This window comes from Podarcis liolepis (assembly GCF_965112155.1).
Source record: "Podarcis liolepis genome assembly, chromosome: 1".
NCBI lineage: Eukaryota > Metazoa > Chordata > Lepidosauria > Squamata > Lacertidae > Podarcis > Podarcis liolepis.
Window position 1 is genome coordinate 3,786,824 of NC_139554.1, and position 21,142 is coordinate 3,807,965.

At 48.7% G+C, this 21,142-nt stretch overlaps 1 protein-coding gene and 1 long non-coding RNA gene across 19 annotated transcripts in view; both read right to left on the reverse strand.

Moving 5' to 3' along the window:
- NIN (ninein) overlaps positions 1–21,142 on the reverse strand; it is a 126,823-nt gene that overhangs the window by 22,471 nt on the left and 83,210 nt on the right. For 11 of the 18 annotated variants that reach the window (XR_014528618.1, XR_014528619.1, XM_083513937.1 and 8 more), the window contains exons 14-25: positions 20,424–20,513; positions 19,038–19,170; positions 17,277–17,398; positions 15,646–16,169; positions 12,106–14,118; positions 9,735–9,860; positions 8,931–9,000; positions 7,685–7,888; positions 6,021–6,122; positions 4,856–4,978; positions 3,088–3,201; positions 2,680–2,820 (exon numbers count right to left, since the gene is read on the reverse strand). Coding sequence is in view for 15 of the 18 variants with exons in the window: in XM_083513937.1 (XP_083370063.1) it covers positions 2,680–2,820; positions 3,088–3,201; positions 4,856–4,978; positions 6,021–6,122; positions 7,685–7,888; positions 8,931–9,000; positions 9,735–9,860; positions 12,106–14,118; positions 15,646–16,169; positions 17,277–17,398; positions 19,038–19,170; positions 20,424–20,513 (3,762 nt within the window). In the remaining 3 variants the exon portion in view is untranslated. The remainder of the gene's footprint in view (positions 1–2,679; positions 2,821–3,087; positions 3,202–4,855; positions 4,979–6,020; positions 6,123–7,684; positions 7,889–8,930; positions 9,001–9,734; positions 9,861–12,105; positions 14,119–15,645; positions 16,170–17,276; positions 17,399–19,037; positions 19,171–20,423; positions 20,514–21,142) is intronic. The other 7 variants (XR_014528620.1, XM_083513939.1, XM_083513938.1 and 4 more) reach the window with 2 other exon arrangements.
- On the reverse strand, positions 11,159–11,466 carry LOC310712984. The gene is made up of 2 exons (XR_014529062.1): positions 11,282–11,466; positions 11,159–11,243 (listed from the first exon to the last, which is right to left on the reverse strand). It is a non-coding gene; the product is annotated as an uncharacterized lncRNA (long non-coding RNA).

Sequence of the window (21,142 nt, forward strand, 5' to 3'; positions counted from 1 at the left end):
TATTTGTACCCTGCCCATCTGGCTGGGTTTCCCCAGCCACTCTGGGCGGCTTCCACAAAGACCAAAAATACATTAAGATGTCACACGTTAAAAACTTCCTTGAACAGGGCTGCCTTCAGATGTCTTCTGAATGTCAGGTAGTTGTTTATCTCTGACATCTGGTGGGAGGGCGTTCCACAAGGCGGGCGCCACTACCGAGAAGGCCCTATGCCTGGTTCTCTGTAACTTGGCTTCTCGCAGTGAGGGAACCACCAGAAGGCCCTCGGAGCTGGACCTCAGTGTACGGGCTGAACAATGGGGGTGGAGACGCTCCTTCAGGTATCCTGGGCTGAGGCCGTTTAGGGCTTTAAAGGTCAGCACCAACACTTTGAATTGTGCTCGGAAACGTACTGGGAGTCAATGTAGGTCTTTCAAGACCAGTGTTATGTGGTCTCGGCAACCACTCCCAGTCACCAGTCTAGCTGCCGCATTCTGGATTAGTTGTAGTTTCTGGGTCACCTTCAAAGGTAGCCCCACGTAGAGTGCATTGCAGTAGTCCAAGCAGGAGATAACCAGAGCATGCACCACTCTGGCGAGGCAGTCTGTGGGCAGGTAGGGTATCAGCGTGCGTACCAGACGGAGCTGGTAGACAGCCGCCCTGGACACAGAATTGACCTGCGCCTCCATGGACAGCTGTGAGTCCAAAATGACTCCCAGGCTGCACACCTGGTCCTTCAGGGGCACAGTTACCCCATTCAGGACCAGGGAGTCCTCCACACCCGCCCGCCCCCTGTCCCCCAAAAACAGTACTTCTGTCTTGTCAGGACTGGACAAATTCATGGAGGAGAGGGCTATATCTCTTCTTAATTTTACTCTTCTTAATTTTTCCCTTATGCTGCTGTTCCAGGTCACATTCACTTGGGGAAGATAAAGGCATGTTGCTGCTGCATTTGGTATAGTCTGTTTTATAGAACACAACATGATTTTTTCCCTCCATTTGTGGTCCAAGATTAGAAACTTGTATTTTTTCAACTGGGGCATCTCGATTTTATAGTTTCATTAGGCAGTGCAGAAATTGCTGAAGACCCTGAAGAAAACCTTGGATAGAATTCAGAATGTTGCTAATGCGCTCCTGATTAGATTAGACCAGACCAAATTTCCCAGAATGGAGGCTTTTAAATTGCATTTCTACCAAACGACAATCCTCCCTTCACCACCCAAGATTGAAACATAAGGACTAAACATTCAGTAAAATTGTTTTTTGAATGCTTCTCTGAGAGTGGGCATTATTGTAGAACAGTAATTAATTTCATCAATTGTTTGAATCCCAAAGTTTTATCTGTGAACCGCCCTGAGACCCCTGGGTATAGGGCGGTATATAAATTCAATTAATAATAATAATAATAAATATCAATGACTACTAGCCATGAGGACTATTATCTCTCTCTGCAGCTAGAGGCAGCAAATCCTCTAGGCGGTGAAGGTCCTGTGTGAGTGCCTGAAGGCGGTTGGAGGATCGATGGCGGCTAACAGATTGAGGTTGAATCCTGACAAGACAGAAGTACTGTTTTGGGGGGACAGGGGGCGGGCAGGTGTGGGGAATTCCCTGGTCCTGAATGGGGTAACTGTACCCCTGAAGGAAAAGGGGGGCAGCCTGGGAGTCATTTTGGACTCACAGCTGTCCATGGAGGCGAAGGTCAATTCTGTGTCTAGGGCAGCTGTCTACCAGCTCCACCTGGTACACAGGCTAAGACCCTCCCTGCCCACAAAACTGTCTCGCCAGAGTGGTGCCTGCTCTGGTTATCTCCCACTTGGACTACTGCAATACATTCTATGTGGGGCTACCTTTGAAGGTGACTCAGAAACTGCAACTAATCCAGAATGCGGCAGCCAGACTGGTGACTGGGAGCGGCCGCCGAGACCACATAACTCCGGTCTAGAAAGACCTACATTGCTTCCCAGTACACTTCCGAACACAATTCAAAGTGTTGGTGTTGACCTTTAAAGCCCTAAATAGCCTCGGGCCGGTATATCTGAAGAAGCATCTCCACCCCCATCATCCATCCCAGACACTGAGGTCCAGCTCCGAGGGCCTTCTGGCGGTTCCATCCCTGCAAGAAGTGAGGTTACAGGGAACCAGGCGGAGGGCCTTCTCAGTGGCGGCGCCTGCCCTGTGGAACGCCCTCCCACCAGATGTCAAAGAGAACAACAACTACCAAACTTTTAGAAGACATCTGAAGGCAGTCCTGTTTAGGGAAGCTTTTAATGTTTGATGTATTACTGTATTTTAATATTTGGTTGGAAGCCACCCAGAGTGGCTGGGGAAGGCCAGCCAGATGGGCGGGGTATAAATAATAAATTATTATTATTATTATTATTATTATTATTATTATTATTATTATTATTATTATTCTGCTTGTGCGTTCTCACAATGGCCAACCAGATGCCTCTTCTGGGAATCCCATAAACAGGACCCGAGTCAACAGCCAGGCAGCCTTCTCCTCCGTTAATTTGTCTAACCCTCTTTTGAAGCCACCCAACTTGGTGGCCATCACTACCTTTATTGGGCTCAGAAGCCTTGATCAAATGAGGACTGAGAGAGAATGAAAACCCAATAAACTCTGCAAATGCAGGCTAGCAATAAAGCAAGCAAAAGAATAATTTGAGGAGGAAGTTTGCTGAGGCCAATTCAAGGCCCACCTTATCATTGCTGGTCTGCAACTGCTTGTGTAAGGACATCACTTCCTGCTTCAGAACCTCCTTCTCCTGCTGGGACACCCTGAGGTCAGACTTGAGCCTGGAAACCTGGGCATTTTGCACAGTGTCATCAAAATTCTGCATCTGGGGGGGGGGGGGAAGGCCAGAGTGGAAGATCACAGTGATGTCAACTTACTGGATCTCCAAACCAGCAAGGAAGAAACACAGGGCAAGTTTGGAGGAACCCTGAAACCTACAACTCCTATTAAGTTCAAATTTCAGAATCAAATCTGCCAGTAAATTCTAGCTAAGCCATTTCAAGGTTTTGAAGTGTTCTTGTTGACGTGTAGGCCGATAGGAACACTGTGCAGAGACTTCAGAGGCGAGAAGCCAACACCACAACACACACACCTTGTCTTGCGACGCTGCCTTCTGAGTTTTCAGAATCTGATTCTGGTGCTCCAGAGATGACTTCTCCTGCTTCAGGGAAGCGACAAGATCCTCCAGGAAAGCCACTTTGGCTACCTGTAATATAAACGCCAGGAACTAACAGCAACAGCAGAGAAAACAGGTTCCCCTTCTTTACTTTCAGCTTTCTTGGGCATATGAAACTACTTATAACTATCTTGAATTTCTGTTTCTTCCCCCAAGAAAGAAGGGCATTTTCGCTGGCTTGGTTTACCATATTTTTCGTCCTATAGGGCACACCGGCCCATAGGATGCACCTCGTTTTTTGGGGGGAAAATGAATAAAAAAAAATTATTCCCCCCCCGCCCTGGCTGCCGCCCCAAGCCTTGTGCTCACCTGCCCGAAGCACGGGGCACCCTCCGGAGGGCTCCCCGTGCTTCGGGCGACAGGCTGCCGCCCCAAGCCTCGCACGCTCGGTGGGACCTCCTGCCGGGCGCGCAAGGCTTGCAGACTCTCGCGGGGGCTGCAGGCTGCTGCCCGCAAGCCTTGTGAGGCTGCGGGAACTCCCACCAGGCTTGCAAGGCTTGCGGATGTGTTCCTGAAGCCTGGAGAGCAAGAGGGGTCGGTGCGCACGGACCCCTCTCGCTCTCCAGGCTTCAGCGAAAGCCTGCATTCGCCCCATAGGGTGCGCACACATTTCCCCTTCATTTTTGGAGGGGAAAAAGTGCGTCCTGTGGGGCGAAAAATACGGTAATTCAAACCCATCAAGCCTCCTTTGGGGAAGGTTCTCTGGAATGGTGGAAGGAGAAAGAATTTGCCCATGTGAAGACCACCTGCTGGAAACTCTTACTCATATGGTCCTTAAATGTAAACTATATTCTGACCTCCGCCAGCAGTTTCTAGATCAACTCTGCATCCCCAAATGGAAACCAGAGTTGGAGGTCATACATTTTCTATTACTGGGGAATGATCAGGAGCTCATCAAATTAGTGGCTAAATATCTTTATTTGTTTTTTTGTCGCAGAAGCACACTGCAGACGCCTGAACTCCCTGGAGACCTAGAGATGTAACGTTAGACTTTTTCGCCTCTTTTCATTTGACAAATGTTGTGTGACGTTGGGGAGGTGGTAATTCTGTACTGATTTACTATGGATGTTTGTAAAGGTAAAGGGACCCCTGACCATCAGGTCCAGTCGTGGCTGACTCTGGGGTTGCGGTGCTCATCTTGCTTTATTGGCCGAGGGAGCCGGCGTACAGCTTCCAGGTCATGGTGAACCAGAGCAGCGCACGGAAACGCCGTTTACCTTCCCGCTGGAGCGGTACCTATTTATCTACTTGCACTTTGATGTGCTTTTGAACTGCTAGGTTGGCAGGAGCAGGGACCGAGCAACGGGAGCTCACCCCGTCACGGGGATTTGAACCGCCGACCTTCTGATCGGCAAGTCCTAGGCTCTGTGCTTTAACCCACAGCGATGCCAATAAAAGGTTTGATGATGAGATGATGAGAGCACGTGGGAACCATAAAGAGCTGCCTTGCGCTGAGCCGGGCCACTGGCCCAGCCAGTCATCTCTACACGGACTGGCAGCAGCTATCCAGAGTTTCCGCTGCAACGACCCTGTCAGGTAGGTTAGGCTGAGAGCGAGCAGCTGGTCCGAGGTCTCACCCACAGAGCTTTGTGGGGCTTTGAACCCTGGTCTCCCAGGCCCCAACCCAGCACTCTAACCACTACGCAACACTGCCTCTTGATGTAGCATTGCTCTAAACTCTCACCTTCTGCGCACATCTGTTCAGCTCCTCGCTGAGGGCTTCCTTCTCTTTCAAAAGCTTCTCGTTTTTCACAAGGACGCCGGAAATCTCATTCTGGAGGTCAGAGAGGTCCGGGCACCTGGTAATCTGTGGAAGGCAGATATGTTTCAACCTGGGGGCACCGGGTTCTTCTCTGTGCCCTCCCCAGGCTGCACTGCCATGGCAGACCATGAGGATGGTCAGCAAGGGAATCTATACATTTTAGAAAATACTTGTAAATATTCCTAATGCACAGGGGTGGTTCGTACACCCATGGGCATCCCTCGGTGAATTTGCATCACTTAGATTTATAGTATTGCCCCTAGAGCCAGGCAAATATGTCAGTTTTGGTGTCTCTCATTTTTCCAAGCTTAAAATTTAGTCCTCCACAATTCAGCGCCAGATTGCGTTAAAAAGAAATCTCATGAAAATTCAACATCATTTTTGTGTGAATTTCCAATATATACTTCTTCAATGCAAGCTGGAGCAATACATGCATTTTGGCAAGGCAATTTCCCCTAATAAAACACATTTTTTGCATGTTGTGTTCACTCATATATGTCATCTTATGTCCGCTTCACCCTGGAATATCCATCTTTGTACACATTACCCGGCAGCACTGCAAAATTTGGAAAAGTGCAAATTTTGAAAGATGGGTGAGTTTCGGTCCGTCTGTTTCAGAGAGTGCAAATTAGGTACACTCAGACTTGCTCTGTGGTCCCGCAGAAAAGAAACTAGGGTTCCTGTTGGGCACTTTGCTTTACAGGTGAAACTCGGAAAATTAGAATATATTGCTCTATTTGCAGTCCTTGTTTTGCTGATTTCATTTAATATTCTAATTTTCTGAGATTGTTAATTTGGGGTTTTCATCAGCTGCATGCCATAATCATCACAATTATAACAAATAAAGGCTTGACATATCTCACTTTGCATGTCACGAGTCTATCTCATATATTAGTTTCACCTTTTAAGTTGAATTACTGAAATAAATGAACTTTCCCATGATATTCTAATTTTCCGAGTTTCACCTGTATATTTCTGGGTCTTGGCTTTCATTCAATATTCCTACCTGCGTAACGAACTGCTTGTGTGGCTTCTCATGACATCCCTCACCTGCCATTGCCCCTCCCGCACCCTTGAGAAGGCTTACCTGCTTTCCCTTTTGCAGCTCCTCCTTGAGGAAGTAGTTCTCCTGCTCCAGAGCAAGGGCCTGAGCCCTGAGCTGAGAAAGCTCCATCTCCAGCGTCGAGGACTGGGAGAAAAGCAGCAGGAAAAGTTAGGATGGCCTACCCTGCCCACGGCTCGTTTACATTGCGCACAAAGACACACGTATAAAATGTTCAACTAAAGAAGAAAGGCAAGAAAAACTGATGGACTACGCTGAAATGGGAGAGCTAATTGAAAAATTTAGAGATAAGGACAATAGAGACTTTAAAAAAGACTGGGAACCATTTATGTTGTGTTTACAGAAACATTGTAAAGAAACAAAATACAGTCATACCTCGGGTTACAGACACTTCAGGTGTGGGTTATGGACTGCCGAAACTTGGAAGTACCGGAACAGGTTACAGTGGTGCCCCGCAAGACGAATGCCTCACAAGACGGAAAACTCGCTAGACGAAAGAGTTTTCCGTTTTGGAGGTGCTTCGCAAAACAAATCTCCTATGGGCTTGCTTCGCAAGACAACAATGTCTTGCGAGTTCCTGCTGGTTTTTTCCCCTCCCCCCTTTTTCTAAGCCGCTAACCCGCTTATCAGCTGATCCGATCAGCAGATAAGCCGCTAAAAGCCACTAATAGCGCTAATAGCGCTAATCAGTCAATGGGATTGCTTCGCAAGACGAAAAAACCGCTAGACAAAGAGAATCACAGAACGGATTCTTTTCGTCTTGCGAGGCACCACTGTACTTCCGGGTTTTGGCGGTCACACATGCTCAGAAGCACTAAATTGCAACCTGCGTGTGCGCAGACGCGCCGCTGTGGGTTGCAAACGTGCATCCCGCACAGATCACGTTCGCAACCCGAGCGTCCACTGTAAAAAAATTCCTTCCAGTTGCACCTTAGAGACCAACTAAGCTAGTTCTTGGTATGAGCTTTCGTCTGCATGCACACTTCTTCAGATACACTGAAACAGAAGTCACCAGACCTTTATATATAGTGAGAGGGTGGGGAGGGGTATTACTCAGAAGGGGGGTGGGAGATGGGTAATTGGCTGATAGGTGTGGTAAACCTTTTAACGACTGCAATTAGTCTTAAAGGAAAAAGCAAGGGGTGAGGTGGCTAATAATAGCTTTATCATGTATAATGAGATAACAATCCAATGTCTCTGTTCAGACTAGGTCTCTCCATGGTTTTAAGTTTGGTAATAAGTTGCAATTCAGCAACTTCTCTTTCCAGTCTATTTCTGAAATTCTTTTGTAATATGACAGCTACTTTGAGATCTTGTATAGAATGTTATGGGAGATTGAAATGTTCTCCTACTGGTTTCTCTGTCTTGTGATTCCTGATTGTGAAGAAGTGGACTCACTAGCAGGGTTTGACTAAACACTTACAATCAACAAAACAGAAAGACGAAGAGGTAATAACAGGAAAGTATTAAAATGTAAGAGGTAATTTGAAAATAATCAACAGCAATCGACATTCCATAGGGAAAACAGAAAAAGATATGGAAGATCAAATCCCTGCTGAATTACCCGCAGGATTACCAAGAAGGAACGTAATAATAAAATTTACAAATGAGTGCTTCACAATCAATAGCTCTACAAGGTTGCTTTGCTGTGTTCTCTGGCAGGACCTCATTATAAGTCACCAAAATACCTGGATTTTCCAGTTTTCCAGTTCCTCCCGGAGCCAGGAGCCTTCCCTCTCCTCTGGCAGACCCTTCTCCACCTCCTTCTGCTGATGGACCTTGCGCAGCCGTTGGTTAAGATCTTGCACATCCACCTGGTGGGGAGACGTTTTTCGGTCAAGCTCTGCGTTCTCAAACTCCAGCTGCTGATTCCGGGCTTTCAGTTCGGAGGCCTGATCAGAAAACAAGAGCCCAGGAAAAAAATCAACGGCAAGGAAACCCTACTCCATAAAAAAAAATTTAAAAAATTACACACATCAGCTGTTTGCATGACACACTAAGGAAGATACTCAATCAAATCCAAACCAGTAACAATTAATTGCACATTTATTCAAAATCCAATTAAAACTACAGGCAACTCCCAATTTACATGGGGGTTACCTTCCAAGGCACCCAGGATACCTGAAGGAGCATCTCCATCTCCATAGTTCTGCCTGAATACTGAGGTCCAGCTCCGAGGGCCTTCTGGTGGTTCCCTCACTGTGAGAGGTGAGGTTACAGGGAACCAGGCAGAGGGCCTTCTCGGTAGTGGCACCCGCCCTGTGGAATGCCCTCCTCAAGACATAAACAACTATCTGACTTTTAGAAGACATCTGAAGGCAGCCGTATTTAAGGAAGCTATTAATACTTGATGAATTACTGTACAGTGGTACCTCAGGATGTGAACGGGATCCGTTTTGTCGCTTCCGTGTATGTGTGTGACATCATTTTGAGCATCTGCACATGCACAAGCGGCGAAACCCGGAAGTAATGTACTCCGTTACTTCTGGGTTGCCGCAGAGCACAACCCGAAAGCGCTCAACCTGAAGCACATTCAACCCGAGGTATGACTGTATTTTAATATTTTGCTGGAAGCCGCCCAGCGTGGCTGGGGAAACCCAGACAGATGGGCGGGGTATAAATAAGAAATTATTGTTATTATTAGTGAAATCACGTATATTTGAAACTCCACTGAAAAAAGCCTGCAAACACCTCATTCTGCCCCTTTTTGTGATGCTTTTGGGTCACTTCCGGGTTCGACGTAGTCACACACATTGAACATGAATAAATGTGGGGGGTCGCCTGTACTGTGTTTAATTGATTCAACAAACTTGATGAACTTGACCCAGCAATGGTCTGGCGTGCCCCCCCCCCCGGGGGCACCCTCTCTGGGCACCACTGATTTATAGTGTCTCCTCCCAAAGATACAAAATGAAGACTCAGCTAAGGGCTTACCTGCTTTTTCAGGTTCTCGGCCATTTTTTGCACCGCAACTTTTTCTTTCTGCACAGACTCCATTTGCTGCCTGATGTGAACAGAAATGTTACTCCTTAATATGCAGCAACAACTTCATTTGCCTTAAATAAGCATGCATGCGTGTGCAAGGGAGCGGGAGCGCAAAGGCACCTTGGGCGGGAGCATGAATAACAGTGAAAACTGTTAGGATATTTCCGTTCCACCTTAAAAGGGAGCAGGCTTTGTGAGTCACAGAGTCTGCGCATATCCTGTTCACAGGATGTTTCTGTTTTGCTGTTGCTTTCGTTTCTCAGTCTGTCGAAGACACTGACGCAGAACAGTCATGTCTTTTCTTTGTTCTGATCAACGCTGAATAACAGCTTGTAAATAATGCTCTCCTGCGTGCAACTTTTGGCTGTGCATTATCTGCTGATAGAGCGTGCATGAGCTCTAGAAGAAACTCATGTCGCTAATTGCTCAATCTGCGTGACTACGGGAGATCGATGGACGTCCGGCAGCCGGCTTGGGGGCATCTCATAGCAGCTAAACTGAATCCTGATTGCTTAGGTCAGGGGTCCCCAAACTAAGGTCCGCGGGCCGGATCAGGCCTGAGGGACTCGTTTATCTGGCCTGCGGCGCCCCCGCCGCCTGCTCTTACCGGCCCCAGAGCCAAAACTGTGGGGCTACCCTCTTCTCGCCATCTGCCACCTCCCATTTACCCCCCACGCCCCGCAAAATTAAGCTGGGGGCCACACATGACCTCCCTTGCTGCTAGTTCCTCGCTTCCAGTTTGGAGAGACTTACCAGAGTTCTTCCCGAGACCCGTTAAGCTCCCTCAAACGCAGGTCGCAAACGCTGCCTTCCTCGTTCATAAAGGCGATTTTGTTCCGCAAAAGAGCATTTTCCTCTCTGAGGCGATCCATCTCACACCTGGGGTGCAAAAAAAGAGAGGCGCTGTAGTTCCTGAGAATTGCTCTGGCCTGGATTTGTGTTCTGGAGTGTGCACTGCTTATAGCATCATCCCAGCATTTTCCTAACTGCATTGGGGGAATTCTTGACAGATTGACTCGCCTTAAGCAAGAAACTGAGTACGTTCCACAGAAAATCACTGCATTTTTCGCTCTATAAGACACACTTTTCCCCTCCTAAAAAGTAAGGGGAAATGTGAGCGTGTCTTATGGAGCGAATGCAGGCTCCATGGCTTCGCTTTGCTTTCGCTGAAGCCAGGAGAGATCAGTGCGCACTGATCCCTCTTGCTCTCTTGGCTTCGCTTCGCTGGAGAGGTGCTGCGCAGCTTTCCCTCTCTGCGAGGCGCCCCTTCAGCGAAGCGGGAGGAGAAATGGAAGGGGCTCCGTTTCTCCTGCCACTTCGCTGAAGGGGCGCTGCGCAGAGAGGGCGAGAATATTTTTTTTCTTGTTCTCCCCCTCTAAAACTAGGTGCGTCTTATAGAGCGGAAAATACAGTAAGTGTCTCTTTGTTGTCCTATCCAGCCCCAGGGACTGTCCCCAGGTAGTGTTCCTCGTCACCCCTGGGCTGTACCCTCTTCAACTGCTCTTGCCCGGCTGAAATGTGCCATCAGACTGAGATAATGTGGCGTGTGTGAATGCGAAGAAACCTCTGACTAGCTCAGCTGCATAGAGCGTGGTGCCGATAATTCCAAGGTTGCAGATTTGATCCCCGTACGGGACAGCTGCATATTCCTGCACTGCAGGGCGTTGGACTAGATCAGGGTCCCCCCAAAGTTGGGTCTCCAGCCTTTCTGGGACTACAACTCCCAGCATCCATAGCTAGCAAGACCAGAGGTCAGGGATGATGGGAATTGTAGTCCCAAACATGCTGGAGACCCAAGTTTGGGAAACACAGGACTAGATGTTCCTCAAAGTCCTTTCCAATGCTACAATTGTACAATTCTGTGACTGTTCCATGGCTGGATTGCAGCCCTGGTGCAAGGCTAAGACTCATAGCCATGTGCTCCCCACTTTTGCCTCTGTTCCCACTTACTGGGAGGGTTGCCCACAAGGGCATGTGGACCTTGAACTGACAAGTCTCCCCCGTCTTATCTAGACTAAGAGTCTTTGCTCCTACAGCCCGGATTGGTGTGATTTAACAACTTGGGAGTTACTGCGTCGTTAAACTTCAAAGGATAAACTTGGACAACAGCTCGGATTGGAAGATTGGAATGAAGTCAGGGGAAGCTACGCTGGACAATAGACAGTTGAAAAAATATATATTTACAAATAAAGCTGTATTCAAAGGATGAAAGGATATATGATTTTTGACATGACTGAGAATCGCATAGCCAGGAACGGAGAACTTTAAAGTGAAGATCAGAAGGTGGAGAATATGAAAACAATGAGAAGAGGCAGGAACGAAGATTTGGAGATATGCTTCAGAGGTCCAGACTATGGGGAGCCCAGAAAAATTAATAATTACAATTTGGATTACAATTTGGTCGCTTTTTAAATTTTAGTTTATTGTTTTTAATTGGATTGGATTACGATGCGGATATGATGATTGGCTGTTTTTATTGGAAAATCAATAAAAATGATTTTTTTAAAAAAGAGCCTTTGCTCCTGCGGCTGCAGATTGCAGGAGAAGATCAGCAATGGTGGTCAGGACATCTTTCCAAGGAGGCCTGCATGCCATTGTGGACTTTCCTTTTGAGGAAAAAACAACAAACCCCACAGATCTAGCCTTGAGCCAAACATTCACTCATCCGTTAAGTGTAAGTGAGCTCTCGTTGGATAAAAATAAGACAAATGCCAATCTTCCACCAACTGCAATTAAGGCGCGTTAAAAAGAGATAATGAGCCAAGAGAAGAGGACAGGAAAGAGGTAAGGTGTTAAGAGAGACACAATACAGAAGCATCAGGCTAAGTGGGACTCAGATATCGACATCAGGAAAATTTGAGCAGCCTTTGATGGGCGAAAGAAGCAAACCACACCCCGGGCTGTACCACTTGAGATATGCATGAAAACAGACAAAGCCGCATTAGAAGTGATTGGTTTCTGTTAGAATCCCAGGAGGCACACAAGGTCTTCTAAGCCAAAGTTAATCTACTGGTTAATGCAAGAAGCCCAGAGAAGTCAGTAGAAGCAGCAAGGAGGCGGTCAATCAGGGAGGCGAGAGGTGGTTAGTTTCAGAAAGCAGAGGGGGGCCGGGATCCCCGGTTACCTCATGAACTCCAGCTCCCGCCGCTGCTCGCCACAGGTGTTCTGCAAGCCCCAGAGCACCGCGTTCAAGTCCTCCCTCTCCTGAGCATGGCTCCCCTTCTGCTTCAGCAGGGCCGCCACCTTTTCCTTGAGCTTCCTGTTCAGCTCAAGGAGCCCCTTCGCCTCCGTCTCCGCGTCCCGGGCTCCGTTCTCGCCCCAGCCGTGGCGCCGCCCTGATTTGGGGGTCTTCAGGGTGGCCACAAAGGCTTCCATCTTGCCCAGCCGGCTCTGCAGGACCAGGTTGGCATTCAGTAGCTCGGCGTTCTCCGTGGACATCTGGCCGTGGACCTCTTCCAGCTCCACCACCCTCTCCTGCAGCCGCACCTTCTCCTGCGTCAGCGCGAGACTCTCTCGGTCGCGCTCCTCCAGCCTGCTCTGCAGACGCAGGAGCTGGGGCAAGTGGTCTTCCAGCCTGGCGTTCTGCTCAAGCAACTTGCCCACCTCGGCTTTCAAGGTCTGGTTCTGCAGCTCAAGTTCTTCCGGCGTGGGAAAATCTTTGTTCTGCCCCCTGGAGCTCACGTCTCTCTCGGCGGCTGCACCCCAAAGCTCTGGCGCCTGGTTTTCCAGCTCTCCCTTCTCAGTCCCAATTGCCCTTCTGTGGTCTGCTATCTCCACAGCTTGGAGTTCAGCCTCTGGGGTTCCGGATGAGGGCCTTTTGCTCCCACTGATGCAATCTGGGTGTGGTTTTGCGACACTGGCTTGTCCTCGGCCGAGACTTTCCCCGCGCTCCTCGCTTCCGCAGGGCAAGGCGTTTGGCTGGGGGATGGTCTTGAGGATCTCCTCCAGCTCCTTCTCCACCTGGGAAGCCATGTCTTGCCGGTCCAGAGTGGCCTGGTCACATTCAGCCTCCAGGAGGCTGATTCGCTCTCGAAGCTGGTGCTGCTGGCGCTTTAGAGTATCGTTCTCCACCCAGATCTCCTCGTAGGCCTTCTCCAAGACAAGAGTCGTCTCCATGGGTCCTTCCAGTATCGTCTCTTCAATTTCCATCGCCAGGCTGCCTGACTCTCCGACGCCATCGTCCGTTTTTACTTGAGCATCGTCTTGGTCCCTTACGTTCAGCAACCGCGAGTCCCCCAGCGATTCTGGAACCAGTGTGATAAAACTAGGAGCACGAGCTGGGCTTCTCAGCAGCTTCCTCTCTGTGGAGACAGTTGCTGAGCCACCTTCTGCTGCGGGTTCTTGGTCCTTTCTCTGGTCTGAAAGAAAGTCCATCAGTTCTCTTGGCTCCTGGGGCTTTGCTGGGAAATCGCCCCTCTGCGTGTCTGCTTCTCTGTTCAAAAAAGCTAAATTTCTTTGCAGTTTGGACAGACGTTGCAGCTCCTGCTGGAGCTCTTCAATGTTGCCTTCAAGAGTCAAGACTTTGGCCCTCAACTCCTCCTTCTCTTCAGCTGCTCTGCTGAGCGCCTCCTGTTTCAGGCGTTCCACGGTGGCGAGCCTCAAAGTCAGCTTGTCTTTCTCCTCCTTGAATTCAGCCTCCAGCCTCCTGAGTTTTTGGAGGAGCAGCTCCTGATCTTCCTCGACTCTGGACATTTCTCCTTCGTCTTCTCTCTTCTGGAACTCCTGCTGGTGGACCTCTTGCCTTCGCAGGAGTCTCTGGTGGAGCTCGCGCTCCCTTTTCGTCACATCCTCCAGCTGCTTCTGCAACTGCTCCTTCTCCAGGACCAGAGAGCTCACACACTCCTCAAAATGCTTCTCCAGAAGCTGCTTCTCTTCCGTGAGGGCCGACAAAGTCTCTTTCTCCTGCGCCAGCATTTCCTTCCACCTCTCCTGGGTCTCGGCGTCTTCCTGGGCCATTTCATCCTTCTCAAACTCCCACTGGGATTTCTCCTCAGAGGCCTCGTGCAACTCCTGCTGGTAGCGCTCCTCAAGGCCTTTCAGGGCCTCCCCGTACTTGCTCACCAGCGCCTGTCGGTCCGCGGCAAACTGCTCCTCCATCTGAGAAACTCTTCCGTTAAATTCATTTTCCATTTTAGCCCTGGATGTGGTCAACACAACACATTACTGAAGCCTCTGCCAAGTGAGGGACAGGTGGCGGCAGAACAATGACTGCCTTAGGCCTCAGCCTTTGAAGACCACAGGCCAAGATGGAGTCTCAACGAAGGTCCAAATGCAGTTTATTTGTCTCGGATCTTCATTTTTAATCCTCTCTCCTTTTGAATATTGTTCCTCCCGCCTCCTCTTAAATCCACCCCACAGCAACTGAAGACCAAGAACGTAACAAGATGGGGACTTGTTTACAGCTTAGTCCAATATAGTGGAGGCAATTTAACTTAAGATTGCAAGAAAAGTCTGCTGGGTCATGCGAGCAACCCGTCTAGTCCAGCATCCTGTTCTCACAGTGGCCAACTAGAAACTCGTGGGAAACCCACAAGGAGCATTTGAACACGCTCCCCTCCTGTGGTTTCAACAACTGGAATTCAGAAGCATCGCTGGCTCCAGCTGTGGAGGCAGAGAGCAGAGCCAATATGGCTGGTGGCCACTGATGGCCTTGTCATAAATGAATTTCTCTAGTCCTCTTCTAAAGCCATCTAAGAGGTTGGTGGCCTTCAGCCGTGAGTTCCATAGTTCAACTTAAGTTCTTCAAACAGTGCAGAGTTAAACTATGGAACTCACTGCCACAGGAGGCCACAGGATGGCCAAGGACCTAGATGGCTTTAGGAAAAAACTGGACAAATTCATAGAGGAGAGGGCTATCAATGGCTACTAGCCAGGATGGCCATGATCTGCCATGCTTTTGAATCCCGGTTGCTCAAAACCACAGGAAGGGAGAGCTGTTCCTGTTCCTGTTGGACCAGTTGGGGCACTGGTCTGATCCAGCAGGATCTTGTTAAGTTCCTGTGTTAGCTTGCCGCCCTGGGCCAGCCTTGGGGGGCAGGCAGCTGCTGCAGAATGCATAATAATAATAATAATAATAATAATAATAATAATAATAATAATAATGTTTTCTTTATACCCCGCCCTTCCCGGTTCAAAAACCGGGCTAACAACAAATTTAAAACACTTAATTATAAAAGCAGCATAAAATACAGTACAAAAACATGAACAACAATAAAATTCAAAATTCAGAAATCAATTTAGGGGTAATAAGCATTAGATAATCCCCAGGGCTAGCTGGCTGAATTGGTCCTACTTGGGCCAGCGAGGAGGCCAGGGGAGAATTAGCTGTGGGGTCTCAGAGTGGGTGTTCTTCATAAAAGGGGAGGGGGAGGGAAGAGAAGGGAAATAAAAGATCAGGCTGAATTCAAAATAAAGGCCAGGTGGAATAGCTCTGTCTTACAGGGCCGACGGAAGGAGGTTAAATCCTGCAGGGCCCTGGTCTCATGGGACAGAGTATTCCACCAGGTTGGAGCCATCACTGAGAAGGCCCTGGTGGAGGCTAGTCTGACTTCCTTAGGGCCTGGGACCTCTAAACTATGGGTATTCATGGACCTTAAGGTCCTCTGCGGGGCAGACCAGGAGAGGTGGTTCTGTAGATACGAGAGCCCTAACGCAGCCCCCTCACCTTTCCTCCTCGAGCTCCTCCCGATACTTCCGCGCCAGCTCTTGCTGCAGCGCTTCCTTCTCCATGACTAGCTTCTCCTCCAGCCTCCGCAGCTGCTCGTGGAAACCGCCCTCCATCTCTGCTTTCTCTTCCTGGACGGTCTGCGCCATGGCTCTCATTTTCTCTTCCAGCCAGACCCTGGCCTGGACCAGCTCTTCCCGCTCGCGGCCAAAACCCTCGCGGGCCGCCTGCAGCCTGGCCTGCAGCTCCTCCTGGTGCTGGAGCTTCAGCTGGTCCACCAGGCTGGCCTTCTCCTCCAGGGATGCCTGCAGGCTGCCAGTCTCCACCTTCTGCTGTGAGACGGCCTCCTGCCACTGTTGCCTGAGCCTCTCCAGCTCCTCCTGGAGCTCCGACACCTGGGCTTGCAGCCGGTCAACCTGCTCTTCCAAGGCTTGCCTTTCCTGGGCGTGATGTTGCTGGAGGATCTCTTGCTCCTGGCCGCAGCGAGTCTTGCTCTCCTCCAGCTGCTTCTGGTAATGGCACAGCTGGAGGAAGGGAGGAAGAGAGAAAAGAGCAAAAAATGAATGTTGGAAATGTAAAGAAAAGGTGGGTACTTTTTCCATATGTGGTGGACATGCAAAGAGGTATAAGCTTTCTGGGAAATGATATATAATGAGTTAAAGAAATTTTTTAAAAGAGGTAAAAGCTTTCTGGGAAATGATATATAATGAGGTAAAGAAAATGTTTAAAAACACTTCTATTTAAAAAACCCAGAAGCTTTTTTTACTGGGTATAGTGGGTAAAGAGTTACCGAGACAAGATAAAAAATTGTTATTATATGCAACTACTGCAGCAAGAATTTTCTTAGTCCAAAAATGGAAACAATAAGAAGTACCAACGAAAGAAGAGTAGAAGATGAAAATGATGGACTTTGCAGAACTGGCAAAACTGACGGGAAGAATCTGGAAACAGAGAGATCAAGTGTTCCAAAAAGACTGGAAAAAATGTGTATTATATTTGAAAGACAACTGTAAACAATTAACATCATTAGCAGGGTGATCTGAAGACCTGTAAGATGAAATTGATACCTATTCAGGATGAGAAATTTAATACGTTAGGTTATGATGTAACAAGAATAGGAAAGGAAGTGAAATGCAAAAGATGCAAAATTTAATTTTGTAAATTTTGTAAGCGGGAGGGAGGGGAGTTGCTAGGCTCAATTGAGCCAAAGGGATATCATAACATGCCTGCTCATTTGTCGCTTAGCTAACCTGCAAGCAAATCAGAAGGATTTGCTCAATAAAACCAGGAGATAAATCTAATTTCCAAGCCAGCTTTGGGCAAGAAAATCAGGTTGGCTGCTCAACAAAGATCTCATCTGGAGGGAAGTCTGGAATACTGTTTGCAGTTCTGGCTGGCGTGTTTCCATGTTAACGGACAATTAAAAAGAGGCTTTGTGCAAATCGTGACAGGCAGCAGAATGAAAGTGGAAGTGGGATGGCTATAAACAGCACTCCGGGGCTGGGAGCCGAGGGTCCCACCACCACCATCAACCCAGACCAACCCCTCGGAAGTGTCCTGAGCAAACACGGTGAAGGCCTTTGATGCAGACCCTGCTCTTCACATGGGGGCGGGGGAAGAGGTAAGCTTACCCTGCTCTGAAGCTCCTCTTGCAAGCTGCAGAGGTCCTGTTGGTGCTGATCTTTCAGTTGCTCAATAGCCATTTCGGCTTCTATGCTCATATTTAGTGGGTTACAGTCTTCAGAACCGGGCGCTAAAATGCAAAATCAGCAAGAGAAATGCAGGCCTTCTTGGTTTTCTACGCAACGTTTGCCAATAACAACAACAACAACAACGCTGTATTTTTCGTCCCATAGGACGCACTGGCCCATAGGACGCACCTAGGTTTTTTGGGGGGAAATAAAGGAAAAATTTCCCCCCTTTATTCCCCCCCAAAACCAGGTCGGGGAACAGCGGGATGGCGGCGCGGCGCCTCCCCGCTGTCCCCCAGCTTGTGGGGCTGCCCGATGTCTTCCCGAAGCACCGCGTGCTCTGCTTCCAGCGCACCCCGTGCTCCGGGAAGCAGGCAGCTCTGCGCAACCTTCCGGAGGGTTGCGCGGAGCTGCGGGAAGCCCGGGAGTGCAGGCAGCTCTGCGCAACTCTCGGGAACCCAGTGCAGCTTCGCCCGGTGCGCAGAGCTTCCTTCAGCGAAAGCCTGTATTCGCCCCATTCATTTTTGGAGGGGACAAAGTGCGTCCTCTAGGGCGAAAAATACGGTAATTTATTATTTATTCCCCGCCCATCTGGCTGGACTTCCCCAGCCACTCTGGGTGGCTTCCAAAAAAAATATTAAAATACTGTAATACATCAAACATTAAAAGCTTCCCTGGGAGCCAATGTAGGTCTTTCAAGACCAGTGTTATATGGTCTCGGCGGCTGCTCCCATTCACCAGACTAGCTCCCGCGTTCTGGATTAGTTGTAGTTTCTGGGTCACCTTCAAAGGTAGCCCCACATAGAGTGCATTACAGTAGTCCAAGCGGGAGATAACCAGAGCATGCAGCACTCTGGCAAGACAGTGCGCAGGCAGGGAGGGTCTCCTCCTGCGTACCAGATGGAGCTGGTAAACAGCTGCCCTGGACACAGATTTGACCTGCGCCTCCATGGACAGCTGTGAGTCCAAAATGACTCCCAGGCTGCACACCTGGTCCTTCAGGGGCACAGTTACACCATTCAGGACCAGGGAATCCTCCACACCTGCCTGCCCCCTGTCCCCCCAAAACAGTACTTCTGTCTTGTCAGGATTCAACCTCACTCCATCAGCCGCCATCCATCCTCCAACCGCCTCCAGGCACTCACACAGGACCTTCACTGGTTCTGATTTAAAAGAGAGATAGAGCTGGGTATCATCCGCATACTGATGAACACCCAGCCCAAACCCCCTGATGATCTCTCCCAGCGGCTGCATGTAGATGTTGAAAAGCATGGGGCAGAGGACAGAACCCTGAGGCACCCCACAAGTGAGGCCGCTAGTTCACTTCCAGCAGCCTTCCATTTTTGCAGAATCTATTCCCAGCCCCATCTGGAATTGAATCTTGGACCTGCATTCAAAACCAATGCTCTGAAACTGATCTACGACCCTTCGCCACATCGTGGCTCCCATGGGAGAGCTCTTCTCTTGCTTCTGATTGGGCAATCCATCCTCTCAACCTGAGCCAACCTTTATTACTCTCCCTCCAAGCAAGGCTTCTATTTTGCTGGCTCTCGATTATCTCTGGCATTTAGACGCCATTCAATATTCAGAATGTCTATGGAACATCTGCGAACATCTGCGGAATGGCGGCTCCGAGGCCCCCGAGGGCAGTTAAACCAAGACCCCTCCTCCTCCTCTCCCCACAGCTGATCATCATTTTACCTTGAGCGTCCTCAGTCCCGCCATCGTCCAGCTCCTCGTACAGAGAGGCTTTCAGAGGAGTCCGGGCGACTCTGCCTTGACCCTGGTACTCTTCCAGCTGAGACTGAAGCTCATCGATTTGGTCTTGGAGTTCCTGTGCACAGCAAAACAGACGTTGCGGCGCTACAGCCAAACTCAGGGCACACAAACGCACGACTTCAATGGCAATCTCTTAGTACTTATGTACCCCCTCTGGGCCAGACCTAAGGATGTTGAGAATTCCGTTCCACCTTAAGGAACAGACATGAGGCTGTTGTGGGTCACCAGTTACATTCCAGCACAGCATACTGGGAACTTCCGTTTGCGTGCAGTGGTGCCCTGCAAGACGAATGCCTCGCAAGACGGAAAACTCGCTAGACGAAAGAGTTTTCCGTTTTGGAGGTGCTTCGCAAAACGAATTTCCTATGGGCTTGCTTCGCAAAACGACAATGTCTTGCGAGTTCCTGCTGGTTTTTTCCCCTCCCCCCCTTTTTCTAAGCCGCTAAGCCACTTATCAGCTGATCCGATCAGCAGATAAGCCGCTAAAAGCCGCTAATAGCGCTAATCCGCTAATCCGTCAATGGGCTTGCTTCGCAGGACGAAAAAACCGCTAGACGAAGAGAATCACAGAACGGATTCTTTTCGTCTTGCGAGGCACCACTGTATAGCGTTTGCTTTCGCTGTTCTCTCCGAGATGACATGAGAGAGAGACAACATGTTTCTTTGTTCTGATTTATGCTTAATAAATCTGTAGCTGTAGCATGACTTATGCCTCATGCCTACTTCTGTGTGCGAACCACACTCTGCTAATTGCATGCCTTGGCTTTTAAAGTCTGGGTTGCTGATTTATGTTGGAGCACGGGCCGATAATAACAATAATAATTTATTATTTATACCCCACCCATCTGACTGGGTTTCCCCAGCCACTCTGGGCGGCTTCCAATCGAGTGTTAAAAACAATACAGCAATTAAATATTAAAAACTTCCCTAAACAGGGCTGCCTTCAGATGTCTTTTAAAAAGAAGATAGCTTCTTATTTCCTTCACATCTGAAGGGAGGGTGTTCCACAGGGCGGGCGCCACCACTGAGAAGGCCCTCTGCCTGGTTCCCTGAAACCTAACCAGTGAGGGAACCGCCAGAAGGCCCTCAGAGCTGAAGCTCAGTGTCTGAGCTGAACGATGGGGGTGGAGACGCTCCTTCAGGTATCCTTGGCTGAGGCTGTTTAGGGCTTTTAAGGTCAGCACCAACACTTTGAATTGTGCTCCGAAACATACTGGAAAGAGATGTTTGAGCTGGGCTTGCCAGCTGGCCTCTCGGCCCTCTGCGTGTTGACAATGGACCCCCTTGGGCCAGACCTCCTTCACTTACCCTGCACTGCCGTTCGTACGTATTCTTCATCTGCATCAGCCGCTCCTCCTGGAGGAAGAATTCTGCGCTGCCAGGATCGAGATCCCCGTACTAGAGCCAAAGAACAAGTGTTGGGAATGTAGAAAGGTGAAATGCTTCTGGGAGATGATATATAATGAGATGAAAAAAATGTTGAAATATACATTCATAAAGAAACCAGAAGCATTTTTACTCGGCATTGTGGGGAGTGATATAAACAGAAAGGAATGTAAGCTCTTTTTATATGCAGTAACAGCAGCAAGAATATTACTGGCCCCAAAATGGAAGCAAGAAGAATTACCGACGATTGAAGAATGGAGGATGAAGTTAATGGACTATGCAGAATTAGATAAACTAACAGGAAGGATTCGAAACCGGTGGGACCAGAAATTCACGGAAGACTGGAGTAAATTTACGGACTACTTGAAAAGTATCTGTGAAGATCAGACGACGTTTGTAGGTTTGCAAGAAGTTTTGTGAGGAGTATTATTGGAAGTATTGCAAAAATGGAGAAGGGGAAGGATGATTTGTTAAGAGATGTACAGGCAATATAAAGTTAAGAAATGCATAAGAAGTGGTGAAAACGGTGGATCATCAGAGGTGCTGATGGAAGTCTAAAAAGATTGTATAAGTGATAAGTTTTGTGGTACATTTTATAGTTTATATGTTAAAATCAATAATAATAAAAAAACTAGAGCCAA